This window comes from Pelophylax lessonae, assembly GCF_965119305.1.
Source record: "Pelophylax lessonae genome assembly, chromosome: 11".
Classification (NCBI taxonomy): domain Eukaryota; kingdom Metazoa; phylum Chordata; class Amphibia; order Anura; family Ranidae; genus Pelophylax; species Pelophylax lessonae.
Genome location: NC_138778.1, coordinates 32593362 through 32610898, shown reverse-complemented (window position 1 = coordinate 32610898; position 17537 = coordinate 32593362). Strand labels below are relative to the sequence as shown.

The window sequence follows — 17537 nt, the reverse complement described above, 5'->3', positions numbered from 1 at the left end:
TTGCGCTCTAGTCCTATTGTGCCTAAAAGCGGGGTGTGGTGATTGGATTGCGGGGTGGGAGGGTACAGTATGGGGTGGGAGGGTACAGTATGGGGTGGGAGGGTACAGTATGGGGTGGGAGGGTACTGTATGGGGCAGGAAAGGTACAGTAGAGGAATCATGGAATCAAGCTGAGTGGTATTGGGGCGTGGTATGGAGAAGTAGGGGCGGGGCATCTTAGGAAACACACCCACCAGCTCACGGGTGATAGGAGGGGGCGTTTCGCACCACGACCCCGCCTCTCCCAGTTCTGTCGTTCTCGCGAGGCTTCCGTTGACAGAGCCCGGTGTGGATACAGGAGGAGGAGGGTAAGGGGTGTAAGTGGATGGGGGGGGGGGGGAGGGGTTGCGTAGTAACGGAATGCCCATTCCCAGTATTGTGTGTGAGGAGTCCTCTGTCCCCCCTCATAGGTCACCAGCTCCTGTGGTACTACAAGAGCCAGTATGGCACCTCTGTATGACTGTCTCCATCCTTCCATGGATCCCCTCATCCTGGGTCCCCTCTGATCACTGGGCACCTCCTCCCCCCTTCTATTATAATCAGGCCTCATTCACATGTGTGAGAAATACATAGAAAATGGAACTTCATTCGCAGTCGTGCCATTTTGTACCCTACAACGTGGGGCAAGTGTGTCCCGCTCTACGCCTAAAAGGTTCCGGAAGCCTCTTTGTAGCACATAGGACAACCCATTCCAGTGATTGGACAGCCCTATGCGTAACGCGCAAATTTAAAACGCATGCAAGAACGCATGTTTACCTTACACTAGGTGTGACGGGGGCTGCGATCGCACAGCATGCCTAACCTCTTCAATACCCGCCACTTTCACCCCCTGCCTGCCCAGGACAATGTTCAGATTTCAGTGCTGTCGCACTTTGAATGACAATTGCGCGGTGATGCAACACATTACGAAATTATTATTATACAGAATTTTTATAGCGCCAACAGTTTGTGGCATGATGAGGCGGCACTGATGGGCAGCATTGATTAGGCTGCACCGATAGCCACTGATAGGTGGCACCGATGGCCACTGATAGGCGGCACCTATGGCCACTGATAGGCTGGAACCGATGGCCACTGATAGGCAGGAACCGATGGCCACTGATAGGCGGCACCTATGGCCACTGATAGGCTGGAACCGATGGCCACTGATAGGCAGGAACCGATGGCCACTGATAGGCGGCACCCATGTCCACTGATAGGCTGGAACTGATGTCCACTGATAGGCTGGAAACGATGGCCACTGATAGGCGGCACCGATGGCCACTGATAGGCGGCACCCATGTCCACTGATAGGCTGGAACCGATGGCCACTGATAGGCGGCACCCATGTCCACTGATAGGCAGGAACCGATGGCCACTGATGGGCAGGAACCGATGGCCACTGATAGGCAGGAACCGATGGCCACTGATAGGCAGGAAACGAAGGCCACTGATAGGCAGGAACCGATGGCCACTGATAGGCTGGAACCAATGGCCACTGATAGGCAGGAACCAATGGCCACTGATAGGCTGATGTGTGTGTATGTATGTGTGTGTATATATAATGTTTTTAAGCAGAGATCCTAGGTAATAAACTTGCGGGCATTGTAACTTTTTATGTCACACGGTATTTGCGCAGCAATTTTTTAAATGCAATTTGTGAGGGAAAAAAACACTTTCAAGAATTAAAAGAACAAAACAGTAAAGTTACCTGAATTTTGTTGTATAATGTGAAAGATAATGTTATGCCAAGTAAATAGATACCAAACATGTCATGCTTTAAAATTGTGCACACTCATGGAAAGGCGGCAAACTTCGGTACTTACAAATCTCCATGGGCTACACATTAATATTTTTAACAGGTTACCAGTTTAGAATTCCAGAGGAGGTCTAGTGCTAGAAATATCGCTCTCACTCTAACGTTCGCGGCGATACACATATGTGTGGTTTGAATGTCTTTTACATATGTGAATGCGACCTATGTATGTGTTCGCTTCTGCGTTCGAGCATGAGGGGATAGGAAAGCTTACCTCCCTTTTTTTTTTTTTTTTTTTATTGTTTGTTTGTTTGTATTTTAATCTTTTATATTTTCACTTTCCCTTTTACATTGTTTTTTGATCACTTTTAGAGTCGGTTCACACTATGGCGACATGACTTCGGGGGCGACTAGTGAAGTCGCCGTGCACCGCGACTTCGGCGCAACTTGCACGGACTTCACATAATGGAAGTCAATGCAAGTTGCTCCGACTTCGGTCAAAAGTAGTGCAGGAACCTTTTTCTATTTCCTATTAGAACGGTTCCAATTGGACTGAATGGACCGCGACTTGTCAGGCGGCCAAGTCGCGGTAGTGTGAACCGGGACTTATTCCTATTGCAAGGAATATAAACATCCCTTGTTTAGTCGGGAAGTCGCGCCACAGATGAAATCGCTGTTCAAACCACACATATGAGGTATCGCTGCGATCGCCAGAGCGAGCGCAATAATTTAAAAAAAGAGCTACACTCTAACTCTAAATTGGTAACTGTTAAAAAATTTTAAAGCGTCGCCTATGGAGATTTTTATTGACCGTAGTTTGTCGCCATTCCGCAGTTGTGCGCAATTTTAAACCGTAACATGTTGGGTATCTATTTACTCGGCGTGACATCATCTTTCACAATATACAAAAAAAAATGGGCTAACTTTTCTTTTTAGTTTTTTTTTTTTTTTTTAAATGCAGTGAAATGTCTTTTTTTTTTTTTTGGCGTTTGAAAGACCGCTGCGCAAATACCGCGTGACAAAAAACATTGCAATGACTGCCATTTTATTCTCCAGAGTCTTTGCTAAAAATATATAATATATATATATATATATATATATATATATAATGTTTGGGGGTTCTAAGTAGTTTTCTAGCAAAAAATACTGATTTTAACTTGTGAACAAAATGTGTCATAAATGGGCTCGGTCCTTAAGTGGTTAAAGATGTCGGTAGCTTCCTTAGGCAACATTTGGCAAATGTCTATGTGCTTACCGTACTTAATTTTTCCTTTTTTGTCATTTTTTTTTTTGACTGTTATTGAAACATCCTAATGTCATCTTCTTTTGTTTGATCAGGTGTGTCTGCTGAATGACTTCATCATGGCGGACACTATTCGGATAAGGTACTGTTTTATTTCACATCCTATATGCCTGTTTCTACCACGGCTTCAACAACGCATAAGATACTTTTATGTGCAAACATTTATTTTATTTTATTTCAGGTACTTATATAGCGCTGTCAATTTACGCAGCTCTTTACATATACATTGTACATTCACATCAGTCCCTGCCCTCAAGGAGTGTACAATCTAAGGTCCCTAACTCACATACATACACAGTAGGGACAATTTTTTTTTTTTTTTTTTTATACAGGATCCAATTAACCTACCAGCATGTCTTTGGAATGTGGGAGGAAACCCACGCAGGCACAAGGAGAACATGTAAACTCCAGGCAGGTAGTGTCGTGGTTGGGATTCGAACCGGCGATCCTCTTGCTGCTAGGTGAAAGTGCTAACCACTACACCACTGTTCAGGAAGGTCGGTCATAGACAAGTCGAAAACTGAACATTCTGTCGATCATAAAACGAAAATAGTGCATACGATTGTGCCATGATTTGTTTTTCAAAACAAAATCCAGCATGTCGGATCTGATCCTTTCGATTGTGGCACGAAAATTGCGTGTCGCGGCTGGCACCCTAAGGGCTCTTTCACACGGGCGATCCGATCAGATCCGCCTGTCAGTTTTTTAGGCGGATCTGATCGGATCCTCCATGCAGCTCTATGGGGCAGCGGATGTCAGCGGAGACACCTCCGCTGACACCCGCTGCCATCCGCATCCAATCCTGTACGTGAAATCTGGACGGATGGAAACCCTATTTTTCCATCCGTTCAGTAATCGGATCGGATCGGGTTAGAGCGGACAGGCGGTCCGCTCTCATCCGATCCCCCATAGAGGGCAGCGGGGGCTAAGACACCTCCCTCTCCGCTCTGCAAACGGAGATGGAGCTGTCATCCGCCGGCTCAGCGGGGATCGCGGATCGATCCCCGCTGAGCAACACGGATCCGCCTACGGAGGCGGACCGTGTGAAAGAGCCCTTATGATTTGAAAAACAAACGACCAATAATTTTCTCGGTTTTTGACTCCTCTACAGCTGGCCTAACTAAATAAAGTAGGAAGTAGTTAGGGCATTTTCAGACCTAGGCTCCATTCACGTTCTACGATTTGGAATCGCCAGCAAAATCACAAGTATTCCAAATCGCTGGTAGGACTCACAGACACACCCGATTGTTGCTCAAAAAAGGAGCAGGGGGTTCTTTTGGTCGGCAAACGCACATAGGTCAGGCCAATGAAGGTTTCGTTGTCGGCTGGTGTGTGCTCTCTTTTTCTTTTATGCATACGTTTTATATGTATCTCTTTATTTTTCTTATTTTTCTATACTAATCTTTGATATCTTTTTAATATTTCTATACATGTTTCTTCAATGTCTGTGACAGTTATATTTTTTTACTGAATGGTATTTAGTCTGACATTTTGATATCGACATTGTATTTGTATACTTGTCTGGCACCATGTGTGCGTGTCTCCTTTGATGAATCACCTGAATCTGCATTTGCTGTATTAGCCGACTAATTTAATGCTTTTATTACATTGGCTTTTGGCTGCACACTTTGACTTGTAAGGAGCCTGCACACTGGGGGGTAAGTTAGCAATGAATGAGGCAACGTTCACATGTGGGCGCAGCGGATCACAGGCAGAATCACCGCGATTCTGCCCACGATCCGGAAATCATTGCAAATCGCGGGACGCCTGTGCGTTGCCCGTGATTTGCAATGGCACCCAAAACGCTGTGGGATGTTGCCGCGATTTCCGCCTGCCAAATCGCGGTAACATCGCGCAAACAAAATCGCGGTACACATGACGCCCCAAAGAAGCTCTTGTACCTTTTTTGGGTGTCATGCGTCCCGCGATTTTCTTTGCGCGATGTTACCGCGATTCGGCAGGCGGAAATCGCGGCAACATCGCACAGCGTTTGGGGTGCCATTGCAAATCACGGGCAACGCACAGGCGTCCCGCAATTTGCAATGATGTCCGGAACGCGGGCAGAATCGCAGTGATTCTGCCCGCAATCCGCTACGCCCACATGTGAACGTAGCCTAAGCACTTTGTGTGAAACGCGTCTGCTGAACATTGTGGTTCTCCGGTGTGTCATGTTTTAAGCCTGTGAGTATGGAATACCAATAAACCAAAGACTTCTTTACTACTCTGGATGTGCCGCATCTCTCTCGGTTACACAGCCCAATGAAGTGAATGGGCTACCCTATTTATAAAAACAAAAAGTGCATCACAAATATATAGAAACTTTGTTAGCATTATTTCATTAAAAGGCAGTCCAAAGCCTAGTAGAAAATGACATGACAAGGTCCATATCCATATATGATAGAAGATCCCACGAAAGTATTCCCAAATCCAATGGCACGCAGAGTGACTGAGCCCACCACCAACACGCAGATTGCTCACTTACCTCATACAGATGACCCCTGAATTAACAGGACGGTCAATTCAAACTTGTTCCTACTTCAGGTGATAGACACTTGAGGAGTGCCAAAGATCCCGATGATCACAAAACTCACGACCATGCATTAAAATGAGAGAATCTCATGCTGGCCATACACTAGCCGAAAAATTGTTTGAAAATCTGTCATTTGGTCGGATCGTTCGTTTTTCGTCCAGTTAATGGGCACAAATATAAAATAGTTTTTAACTTTTCAGAGCCGAAAAATCGAATGAACAGTTTGAAAAATTTTGCCGAACTAACAATAAATTGAAAGGTTAATGTGTTTCTCGACCCAACTGTGTGCACTAGATATATGTGACAAACTGAACAAAAAACGTCCATTGAATGATTTATCGTTCGAAATTTGGTCATTGCATGATGGCACGATCATCTGCTCTCATGGCTGTTTTTCGAAAATGTATTCAAACGATTTTTCGGCAAGTGTATGGCCAGCTTAAGTGTTCTTCATTTATATAAAAAAAAAAACAATCTTTAATACAGGTAAACAACTTGCAAATGTTTATCTTGATTTCCAGCATTAAAGACACACATGATGCCGATCCTGGGTTGGCTCATCAGGATAGCAGCGGGTGACGTCACAAGGCGTGGCTCCTCCTCCCGTATGCGTTACGTCCTACGGGACTTGGTCAGCATGGTGGAGCTACATCATTACCCGATCCTAATATAAAAACCTGGCTACCATGGAAACCATAGTTGCCAGGGCTGCAATCTTCTCATATAGCACAAATCCAGATCAAGGCACAAAAAAAAAAAAAAAAAAAAAACACTTAGGCCGGGTTCACACTAGTATGAATTGGATGCGGGAACCCAGTCTAAAAAACACAGGGCTATCAGCAGTGCCATAAAGCCCTAAATTAGCCTCTGATTAGAAACCAGGAGGGAAGGAATATTGAGATGTTGAGGTGAATTGACAGCATACCTCTCTTGCTTCTTTATGTGAACAGTTGGAACACCCGTGGCTATCCTTAACAAAAAATCATCAAATCCAAAGCGTCATTGGACTACACAATTCAAAATGCACAAATCTTTTATATCTTTTAAATCTTTATATGTAAATAAAGAACTCCTTCCTGATATATCAATTCCAAGCCCAAAGAATGGGGAGAAAAAAACGAGGTTGAAGGATTATAAGAGGTGCATGAAGGTCAGCCAGCCCCCAGTCTGATGTACTCACCCTCCTGTCTGTCACCAACCAAGTAGACCTGTCTCTTGATACAAAGAACAGGGGTTTAGTTGACACACATTTGCAAACGCATGTGTAAGCTGCAGAGCCACTACACGGCACCCTGTTTTATCTGCAGTCCTAACACTTCCTAATTTAGTTTCTCCACGCTGGGAGCACATGGCTGCTAATGGATGGATGGGGGAACAGGTGGGAGGGAGAAGAATATTTACGGCCGACAATCGGTACGTGTGTACGGGGCTTAAAGCGAAGTTCCACTCAAAAGTGGAACTTCCGCTTTAGGTATTCTAACCCCCTGACATGCCACATTTGGCATGTCATTTTTTGGGGGGGGGGAGCGGGTACCTAGTTTTGACAGGTACCCGCTCCCACTTCCGCTCGGGGGGCCGCAGCGCCCTGAGCGGAAGTTCTCCTCTCCCCCTCCCTCCCTGCAATCTTCTGGGACATGTCAGAGGTCCTAGAAGATTGCCGGCCAATCAAGACGCGCAGCGCGCTTCGCGCATGCGCAGTGGGTACCCGGCTGTAAAGCTGCAAACTGTCACAGCCGGGTGCCCACAGCAGTGATGCCGGCGCCGAGGGAGAGGATCGAGGCTTCGGGTGGCCGCATCGCTGGACAGGTGAGTGAAATGGCTGGAACTCCGCTTTAAGTTGTAACGATGGCACAAACTGGAAAGGACCAGCTGAGAAGCATTACACCTCCATCCCCTTGGTGGATGCATTATAAAAAGACAGATAGGGATTTTATATATGGGGCGTGGCCTGTAAAGCACAATGCCTTTCAATCCCTAATTTCCTATTTGGGACTTTGTGTGAGACAAGCAGGTCATGCTATTGGTCTCCATCCCTGTATACGGAAAAAATGAGGTCAAATCGGAATGCATCCACCAAAAATGCACGAAAATCGCACGGTGGGACTTTGGGCACCAAGCTGTAGGCAAGGCGTCTCCATCCTTAGTTGCTTAAACACAATAGGCTAGGTGGGACTTTAAGTAAGACCCCAGCAGGTAGTGCCCGGCGTCTCCATCCCTGTATCAAGAGAAAAATGAGGTTGAAGGATTATAAGAGGTGCATGAAAGTCAGCCAGCCCCCAGTCTGATGTACTCACCCTCCAGTCTGTCACTAACCAAGTAGACCTGTCTCATGATACAAAGAAAATTTCAGTCTCTCGATGTGCAAAACTGATAGACACATACACCTAGCGACTTACAGCTGTAATCGCAGCAAAAGGTGGCGCTACAAAGTATTAACTTAAGGGGGCTGAATAATTTTGCACGCCCAATTTTTCAGTTTTTTATTTGTTAACCTAGTTTGAAATATCCAATAAATGTCGTTCCACTTCATGATTGTGTCCCACTTGTTGTTGATTCTTCAAAAAAAATTACAGTTTTATATCTTTATGTTTTGAAGCCTGAAATGTGGCAAAAAGTCAAAGTTCAAGGGGGCCGAAATAATTTTGCAATGCACTGTACATTCACTTTTAACAAATGTTACTGTTTTTGCTCTTCTTTTTGTCAATTTGTGGTTTCTGTGGTTTCCAGTGAGGAGTCAGTCCAGACAATCAGTATTCCTAAAGAAACCAGCCTAGGCCTCAGCCTGACTGGAGGAAACAACAGAAAAGAGGGGCCTTTAATACACATTAAGGACATAATCCCTGGTGGAGACTGTCACAAGGTAAGAATATTGTCCTTTTTACTTCCAAATAGTTGAAATACAGTATATTACATATAGTATAAGTATTAGGACGTCTGCCTTTACACACACAGGAACTTTAATGGCATCCCAGTCTTAGTCCGTAGGGTTCAATATTGAGTTAGCCCACCCTTTACAGCTATAACAGCTTCAACTCTTGAGGTCAGGAATCTGTGCAGGCCATCCATTTTTTTTTTTTTTATGGACCTTATTTGTGCACAATCATGTTGGAACAGGAAGGGGCCATCCCCAAATTGTTTCCACAAAGTTGGGAGCATGACCTTGTCCAAAATGTCTTGGTATACTGACACCATAAGAGTTCCCTTCACTGGAACTAAGGGGCCAAGCCCAAGCCCTGAAAAACAACCCCACGCCATAATCTCCACCCCCCCCCCCCAACCAAATGATTTAGACCAGTGCACAAAGCAAGGTCCATAAAGACATAGATGAGCGAGTTTGGGGTGGAAAAACTTGACTGGCCTGCACAGAGTCCTGACCTCAACCCGATAGAACATCTTTGGGATGAATTAGAGCAGAAATTGCGAGCCAGGCCTTCTCGTGCATATCAGTACATGACCTCACAAATGCACTTCTGGAAGAATGGTCAAACATTCCCATAGACACACTCCTAAACCTTGTGGACAGCCTTCCCAGAAGAGTTGAAGCTGTTATAGCTGTATAGGGTGGGCAAACTCAATATTAAACCCTACAGACTAAGACTGGGATGCCATTAAAGTCCATGTGCGTCCCAATACTTTTGGTAATATAGTGTATGTATGTTTGTGCTGTTTTAATTCTGTTTAGCCAATCTTAGGATCCAAGCTTTTTTGCTAGACCACACAGCCAGGTCCTGTTCTCCCTTTGACCTGTACGGGACTATAGTGCAATTAAGCAATTCAGCCTATTCTAAGACACCCCTCCACCCAGCCTATAATTGGTTAATGAAGGAGCAACAACATGCTGATGAGGCCATCCCTTTGCTCTCCCTTTCTGTAGGCAAGTCCCCTGTAATCAGTGCTGTCTCTCTCTCTCTACAATGTAAGTGTTGCTTTGTGGTGGACTACAAGTGCCAGTTCGTTTTAACTGCTTGCCACCCGGCCACAGTACATTACTGCAGCAGAGCGGCATGGGCAGGCAGGATCACGTACATGTACATCATCCTACCTCTTCCGGGCTGGGAGCACACAGCACATCGCTCCTGCGACTCCCAGTACCCGACCTCTTTGAGCTGTTTTCTATAGTGATGTTGTGATTGGCCCACAGTGACCACATGGTACCTAGGCCAATCATTCCCCCCTTGTACCATGTGATAGCCGTGGGCCAATCACAGCACACAAAGGTAAATCACAACTGGTATGAATGTAACCCATTCGTGACAGTTCAAATCTTTGCTGTTACAGTGATTATGAGACCGCATTCACACTGCAGCGGCACGACTTCGGGGGCGACCTGTGAAGTCCCGTGCACCGCGACTTCGGCGCGACTTGCACGGACTTCATATAATGAATGTCTATGCAAGTCGCTCCGAGGTCGCCCGAAGTAGTACAGGAACCTTTTTCTAAGTCGGAGCGACTTGTGTCGCTCCTATTAGAACGGGTCCTGTAGCACTGCATGGACCGCGAGGGACCGCGACTTGTCAGGCTGACAAATCGCCTGACAAATCGCGGTAGTGTGAATGGAGCCTCACTGTAACAGCAATCAAACAAATCAACAGAAAAAAAACAAAAAACAAATCCCTGATCACCCCCACTATGGTGACACTGAACTACGCTGATGAAAGTATGTAAAAAAAAAAAAACTAGTAAAAAAAGAAAAAACATTTGTCAAATATTTGTTTATAAAGGATGTGCAAAACATGTATATAGACAGTAAATGATTTAGCAATCCATTACATATAACAATATACTGTATAACAAATCCAAACTAGCTGGATGACTGTGTAATATCAAAAAGCATTATGCGAAAGCCGATGTGAATACAGCTCACCGCTAATACAAAAGTAAGTTATATGTTAGGATGATAGCTCACAATTGGAAGCCACAATTATTGTATTAGCCTCGGTTTCCACTAGTGCGGCTACGAAGTCGTGCTACTTCTAGCACGACTTTGTAGCAAAAGTAAAACGCGGCTTCAGTTAGACTTGTCCCTCATATATAGAGGGAAGTCGCGCTCAAAAGTAGTACACGATTTACTTTTGAGGTCGCGGCAACTGAAGCCACGGCAGTGGAAACGTGCCCCATTGAAAACAATGGGTTTTGACTTGCTGTGCGACTTGACATGTGTCAAGTCGCACCGCAAGTCGCATTAGTGGAAACCGAGCCTTAAAGAAAAAAGAAAGAAGACAGAAAAGAAGAGAAAAAAAAAACTCATGGAGATGAGAAAAGAGTCTAGGAGGGAGTTTGTAAAATACCCTATATTAAGCTAGGTCATTGGAGAAATAATTGAGGCAAGTTTCAAAAAGTTTTTCCAAGCATGCCATACTTCCCAAAATGTTATATATTTTTTGTTGGCGGTAGCCAACGCCTCTTTCATCCTCATATGTTACTCATTCTGCTAATGGTGGGTGTAATGATAGATTTCCAATGAGGAGGAATCGGGGCTCAACCTGCTAAAATAAAAAAGTGGAAAAGTAAATAAATTATTTAGGTATTTTAGGTTATTTTTTAAACATACCTTCACCAGTCAGTATACCTGATCACCACCACAGCAGTCACATGATGATGCTATACTGCACTGGTGACAGTATGTTAAAAGAAAATAAAAAAAGTTGCGGGAAAAAAAAAACGAATTGTATTTAATTTCTTTAAAATTTTTCAGTAAATCCAAAACCAAAAGGTTCAGTTCAGGTTTGTGTACAACAGAGGAGTTTTGGACACTCGAGACCGTAGACTTTTGGTTTCTAGCTTCTCTAGCCCTCTATAATAGAGCTTTGTTATGCTGTTCCCTGGTAGCATGACCATTGATGATCAGTGTCAGCAGAATTACTAGCATGAAATAGAGATTTCTGTCCCGATCCTGCAACAAAACCTGCTCAGCCATTCATAGGAAGTCTTGTACTTTTATGAAGTAGAAAGCTTCCTCTGGCTGAGGTGGAGTGGCAGGTTGATGACATCACAATGTCGCCTGGGGTTTGTCGGGCCCTGCGCTAAAATCACTATAGCCAGAAACTGTAAGTCTGCTACCATACCATTTGATAAGCTCAAACACAAGTTTACCTGGCTTATAAATAAACGGTTATCGGCGAACCTAAATGGCAAAATAAAGGTATTTGAAAGGGTCTGGAGCCCGTGGATCAGATACTTAACCAATGATCACCAGGCTATACCCGGCTAGTACGCCTCCTGTTCTCGATTGCCGGATCGTGGGACCCCCCCCTCCCATTCTTTTCTCTCCTTTTTCTCTTTAGTACAGGGTTCATACGGTCCTGGAAATCCTGGAAAAGTTTTGGAATTTTTAGATGACACTTTCCAGGCCTGGAAAGGTCATGGAAAATTAGGAAACACACTAGGTTTTGGAAAAGTCATGGAATTAAATTACTGTGGGGGAGCGGATGCTTAATTATTTTCTGATTATATTGCCACATACTGTATTTACATTTCGCTGTATTAGCGTCCTTCCGGGTCCGCGGTATGCGCGTGCTGTCATTGGCCAGCAGCAGCCGAAGAGATGACCCAATCGGGCAGCGGGGAGGGCCAGCCGCGGTTTGCCTGGAGACACTGTGACTGGCTAGCAGCAGCAGTAACAGCCGGGAGATTATCAACCAATGAGGCAGTGGAAGCGTCACTGGAGGGTGGGCCGGCAGCATGAACGTGATGATGACGCGGAAGGGGGCAGTAACCGTTTTGGTTACCGCACCCCCGCATAATACAGTGCTTCCATCTCATCCACTGTAAAACAAGGGACCATTTTGAGTCACGCTGTATCCAGAAACTAAACCCTAACTGCAGAGATACTGTACACTACAAAGATTGTCATTTATTTTAGTAAAAATATGCTGGGTGTGACATGAATTTTCTTCTTATTTAACATGTATACATAGACATTTCATTAAACATTAGGTCATGAATATTTACGTGAAGTCATGGAAAAGTCATGTAAAAGTCATGGAATTTTATTGGTGAAAATGTGTATGAACCCTGTTAATATATTTATTTTCTTTCCTTTATTTGTACGATTGAAATATTTGGGTTACACAATTTAACAGTCGCGGAAGAGAGAATGTCCTCTCCCTATGGTAAAAGGCACTTCCGAATGTAGAGGGCGTACCCTGACCTCCATCAAATCAAATGGCTTTCATGAAAATAACATGTCATACTGAGATTATTGGGTTTTACAATCTTCTAATAGGCAATAATTGCTAGACAATAAATGGTTGAGAATAAATCATAAGCTTGCAGTTATGTGTTTGGGAAGTGATGAAGATAGGCATTCTAGAGGGGGAAACCCCTAGCTAGCATGGAGCCTGATTTTATAAGCCTTCTGTTCTTCCATTGATTGATTATAACGCAAACTCTTCTGCTCTGTTCCTATATGCATTTTATGTTGCAGAAATTGCGTATTGTTTTAAAATTTTTATAATTTCTTTACTCTTTGTAAAAAAAAATGTCAATGAAAATATTGAAACGAAATCCTGACTTGGGCAAAGATGTTTATTTTTAGGATTAGATTTGGGAAGGGTTGGAGACGTACAGTTGTTTAATGCTGACTGTGGTCTGGTTCCTCCTCACTTCCTATCCCAGTGACTGGTATCACTGAAACGAATGGAAAAGAACCTGCACAATATATTATATGTTTACAACAGGGCTCGACAAACCCCAGGCGCCAGGTCACGTTGGCGACTAAAATTAGCGGCCTGGCACCTGGGTTACACTGCAGCAGGTGTCTTGTCGCCATACATCCTAAGTCTCCTCCGAGGTGCAGGAGTCTCCCCCACGCGGGCTGCGGCTCCCTGATACCCGCAAGTACCACGCCTCGCAGGAGACTTGGGATGTCTGCCGACAGAACGGTGTCTGTCAGCAGCGACAGAACGGTGTCTGTCAGCTGTGACAGAATGGAGCCGATGCTTTCTGTTGAGTTCTGGCTCCGTCCTGTCACAGGTGGAGTGATATCAAATGCACTCCGTCTGTGAGAGGAGAGATACAGGAAGCATCAGCTCCGCATGTTTCCTCCAGTGCCGCTCCTCACACTCTCCACCAGCATTTCCAGCCAGCAGCACCAGCCCACCAGCAGTACCCACCAGCAGTACCAGCCCGCCAGCAGTACCCACCAGCAGTACCAGCCCGCCAGCAGTACCCACCAGCAATACTAGCCAGCAGTAAGTCACATGTGCTAGGGGTGCAACTAGCCCCCAGCACATAACTGTAAATATCCCAGCATGTGGAGTGTTTCTGACTCGTACCACCATGACCACTTCAAATCACTGAAGTGGTCATGGTGGTTGGAGTGTTCCTTTTTAATATCTCTCAGAAGAAGTAAACAAAAAACACACAGGTCGAATGGCGGGCAACATCAGCCGGTTCACATATGTTTACATATGAGATCATCGCTCATTGGACGGCCAGATCACGTGGTGAATGGCCGCTGTGATTGGCCATTCACCACGATCTGTGATCGGCCGTGTCCAAGGGACACGGCCGACACAGATTTTCCCCGCAGCGCGCTTGCGGGAGCGCGCTGGGGGCGTGTCACTGGGAGGCCGTTTAAAAACGGCCTCCCGAAAATTCGAGTCCGCGCTGCAGCCGTATATAGGCTGTAGCGCGGACGGGGGGTGGTTAAATACTGTCCACCATTGGGCCCCTGTGTATGGCAGCCAGTCCGACAGAAGCCGGCCATTCGGCATGCGCGTAAAAAAAACTGGTTCCTAACTTTTTTAGCTGGCTCCTACATTTTAAGCAAATTTGTCAAGCCCTGGTTTACAAAATCATAGATGTAAATGTTTCCTAGTGATCACAGCTATTAGAATACCTTAGAATTATTATTTTTCCTGAAAGCACCTTAAAATCTTTGTTGATCTAGATCTTGGAACACAATTGGGACCATTTAATACCATGGAGATAAATGAACTCCTCTTTGTGAATCATCTGTAAGCCACATTCAGAATTGCAAAAGAATCAAACTCAGTTAATTTAACTCAAGGACAGAAATTATAGCATTAACTACAACTAGCACAAGGGGCTTAATATACATAACAAAAGCATGTTTTCTTTGAACGGCCTTTGCTAACTGCATGATTATTAAAGCCTGGTTGAACTTTGTTTAAATTGGCTAAGTACACTTCTTTTGTTTTTCAGAATAAAAGCTGTTCAACGTCTTCCATGTTGTTTTCTTTCTAATACAGCCTGTCATCTGCCAGCTGCTGCAGAGTGGCTCCCTTGCTCTCCACATCTAAGCAGTGGCTTCTCTGCAGTGGTCTGACGTGCCCCCTACTGAATTACTCCTACAGCTTTGCAAAGGTCATATTCCCTTTTTTAAATGGAGAGCTTAGGCTCTGATTCATTGGAGCGTGTTGGACCTCTATAGAGAAATCACTGCTTCTACACAAAGAAGGGTCCTGCTACAAGCAACAGACTTTTCTGCTCCAGCTGTGGCTACTTTAGAAAAAACAACTGTAGACCACAGTTACTCCTTTTTTTTTTTTTTTTAAGCATATGGAATGTATTTACCTGGTTTAAACTGAATTGGGCTTTAGGGCCCCTTTAATGTGGGCGTTCTGTTCAGGTCCTGTTGTCAGTTTTTCAGGCGGCCTGATTGGAAGGTCCATTCATCCCTATGGACAGGTGGGTGTAAACAGACTTGTGTCCGTTTACACTAGCCTACCTCCAGGTCCCATCATGCCTACTAAAAAAAAATGGTTGAGGATTCCGCCCTCTTCAGGTTAGGCGCAGCGGATCAGAGGTAGCCAGGTGTAAACGGACAGTGAAGTCTGCTTTCTCCCAGCCGCACATAGAGCAAAGCGGGCTCTGTCCATGTCAGCTCTGCAGAAACCATGTGCAGACACAGGTGTGTCATCCACCCGATGCTCTGATCAGCAGGGGGTCAGCTCATGGATCCCCTGTTGATTGCCTTGTGAAAGGGGCCTAATTCCTGGTACACAGGGGGAGGTTTTTTTTTTTTTTTCATTCAACCCAGCGGGCTGAACAAAAGAAAACTGACAGATCACTTTACTAACACAAGCGACCCTAGTACAGCTGTACTACTGTGTTTTGACAGGGGGACCACCTCCACGCCAGAACACACGGATTAGTGCTCACAGCCATTTGCTGCAATCTCTAATCAAATGTTGGTTTTCCAGTTAGCCCATTTGATAAAAGACAGTCATTAGACCGGCTTCTGTCCGACAGGCTGCTGTACCCACTGGACAAATGTTGGACGGTTTCTGTTGTACTGGCCAATATTCGGCCCGTGTATACCAGCCCTAAAACAGTAGTAAACCGCCAGAAAAAGAAAAAGCAATGGGCCACCCTGTAGGTTTAAGGTTTAAGACCTAATGTACTAGTATGCACAGCATAATAGTACATTATGACAGATTACCTGTACACGGACGAAAGACAAAACCAGAGAAAATTCCCAGCTCAACTCACCAACCAGTCTGCTTATGAACCGAATTATCCTGTCCAACAGTATTCGTTAAAAACAGGGGTTTAGTTAGTACACATATTCAAACGCATGCGTAAGCTGCAAGCCCCCTTCACGCCACCCTGTATTACTTGAAGCATTCTAATGGATAGATAAGGAGCCTTCCATCGCAGCCCTGTCATGGCTCCCTGACACTGCCATCTTCACCCGGTCTTCATTCCGTGTTCGCAGGTCCCGGCTGTATGAGTGGCCTGGGCCGTGATAAAGTTTCTCCCCCGCATGCTCCGTCAAGGAGCTCTGGAGGTCCGGCACAGTATGCGTCCCTTCAGAGCGCCAGCGCCGGTGATGTCACCAGCTGCATATTATGTGATTATCTCCTAAACCGTGCAGGTTTAGGAGATATTCACTGTACCTACAGGTAAGGCTTATTATAGGCTTGCCTGTAGGTACAGGTTAGAGCTGCACGATTAATCGAACTACTAGGCGAACCCCTGCTGAGAACGTGTTTTTACAGGAAACGCGTCCAGGACTTGGCCTACATGCTCCGTCAAGGAGGTCTGGCACGGCATGCCGTCCCTTCAGAGCGCATGCGCCGGTGATGTCACCAGCTGCATATTATGTGAATATCTCCTAAACCGTGCACGTTCAGAAGATACTCACTGTACCTACAGGTAAGGCTTATTAGAGGCTTGCCTGTAGGTACAAGTTAGAGCTGCACGATTAACCGAACTACTAGGCGAACCCCTGCTGAGAACATGTTTTTACAGGAAACGCGTCCAGGACTTGGCCTACATGCTGGCATCCATCCGCCGTATCCCTGTTGTGGACCGGTGGACCATCTGATGTGAGTTTCTGCTTCATTGCTCTTCTATATACATGTACATGTTTTACCATGAAATTGGAATACTACACTATAAAACACCTTTGGATCCATGTGGTGAGCATTTTCATCTAGTGTATCCACAGTAAGAATAAGGATGACCTTTAAGCCTCAAGGGATCTCTCCACTGGGTTTTGACTCAAGGCTTGGCTCCCTTCTGATGAGCATTTATATATGCATGGTGGAGGATTAGTGTGTCGTCTAACCCATCGGCTGTGGAAGGTCTATCACCCTTTTTGGATCTCTTGTGTGAAGTATGCTCTATTCTTGGATACCTGAGGATCTCCTTGTTCTTTATCTCTCAGAAAATGCAGTTTAGGGATTTTTAAAGAATCTAACTTTTTTATTTATCTTTACTATTAGCCATTATCTATGGATCATCAAGGACTGATAATTTAGCATTGACTAGCTGCCATCCAGCACTGAACCCACCCCTTGTTTTTCATATGAAAAGTGTGGCGTGCATTTGTATTCAGTCCCCCGAGTCAATACTTTGTAGAACCACCTTTCACTGCAATTACAGCTGCAAGTCTTTTTGGGGACGTCTCTACCAACTTTGCACATCTAGAGAGGGACATTTTTGCCCATTCTTCTTTG

At 45.1% G+C, this 17537-nt stretch overlaps 1 protein-coding gene across 1 annotated transcript in view; it reads left to right on the top strand.

Annotated features, from left to right (window-relative positions):
- Positions 1 to 3136: 3136 nt before the first annotated feature.
- Positions 3137 to 17537, top strand: part of STXBP4 (syntaxin binding protein 4) — a gene marked incomplete at its 5' end in the record, with an annotated part of 193418 nt that continues 179017 nt past the window's right edge. The window contains 2 exons of the mRNA XM_082272758.1: positions 3137 to 3159; positions 8335 to 8467. Coding sequence (XP_082128884.1) covers positions 3137 to 3159; positions 8335 to 8467 — 156 coding nt within the window. The remainder of the gene's footprint in view (positions 3160 to 8334; positions 8468 to 17537) is intronic.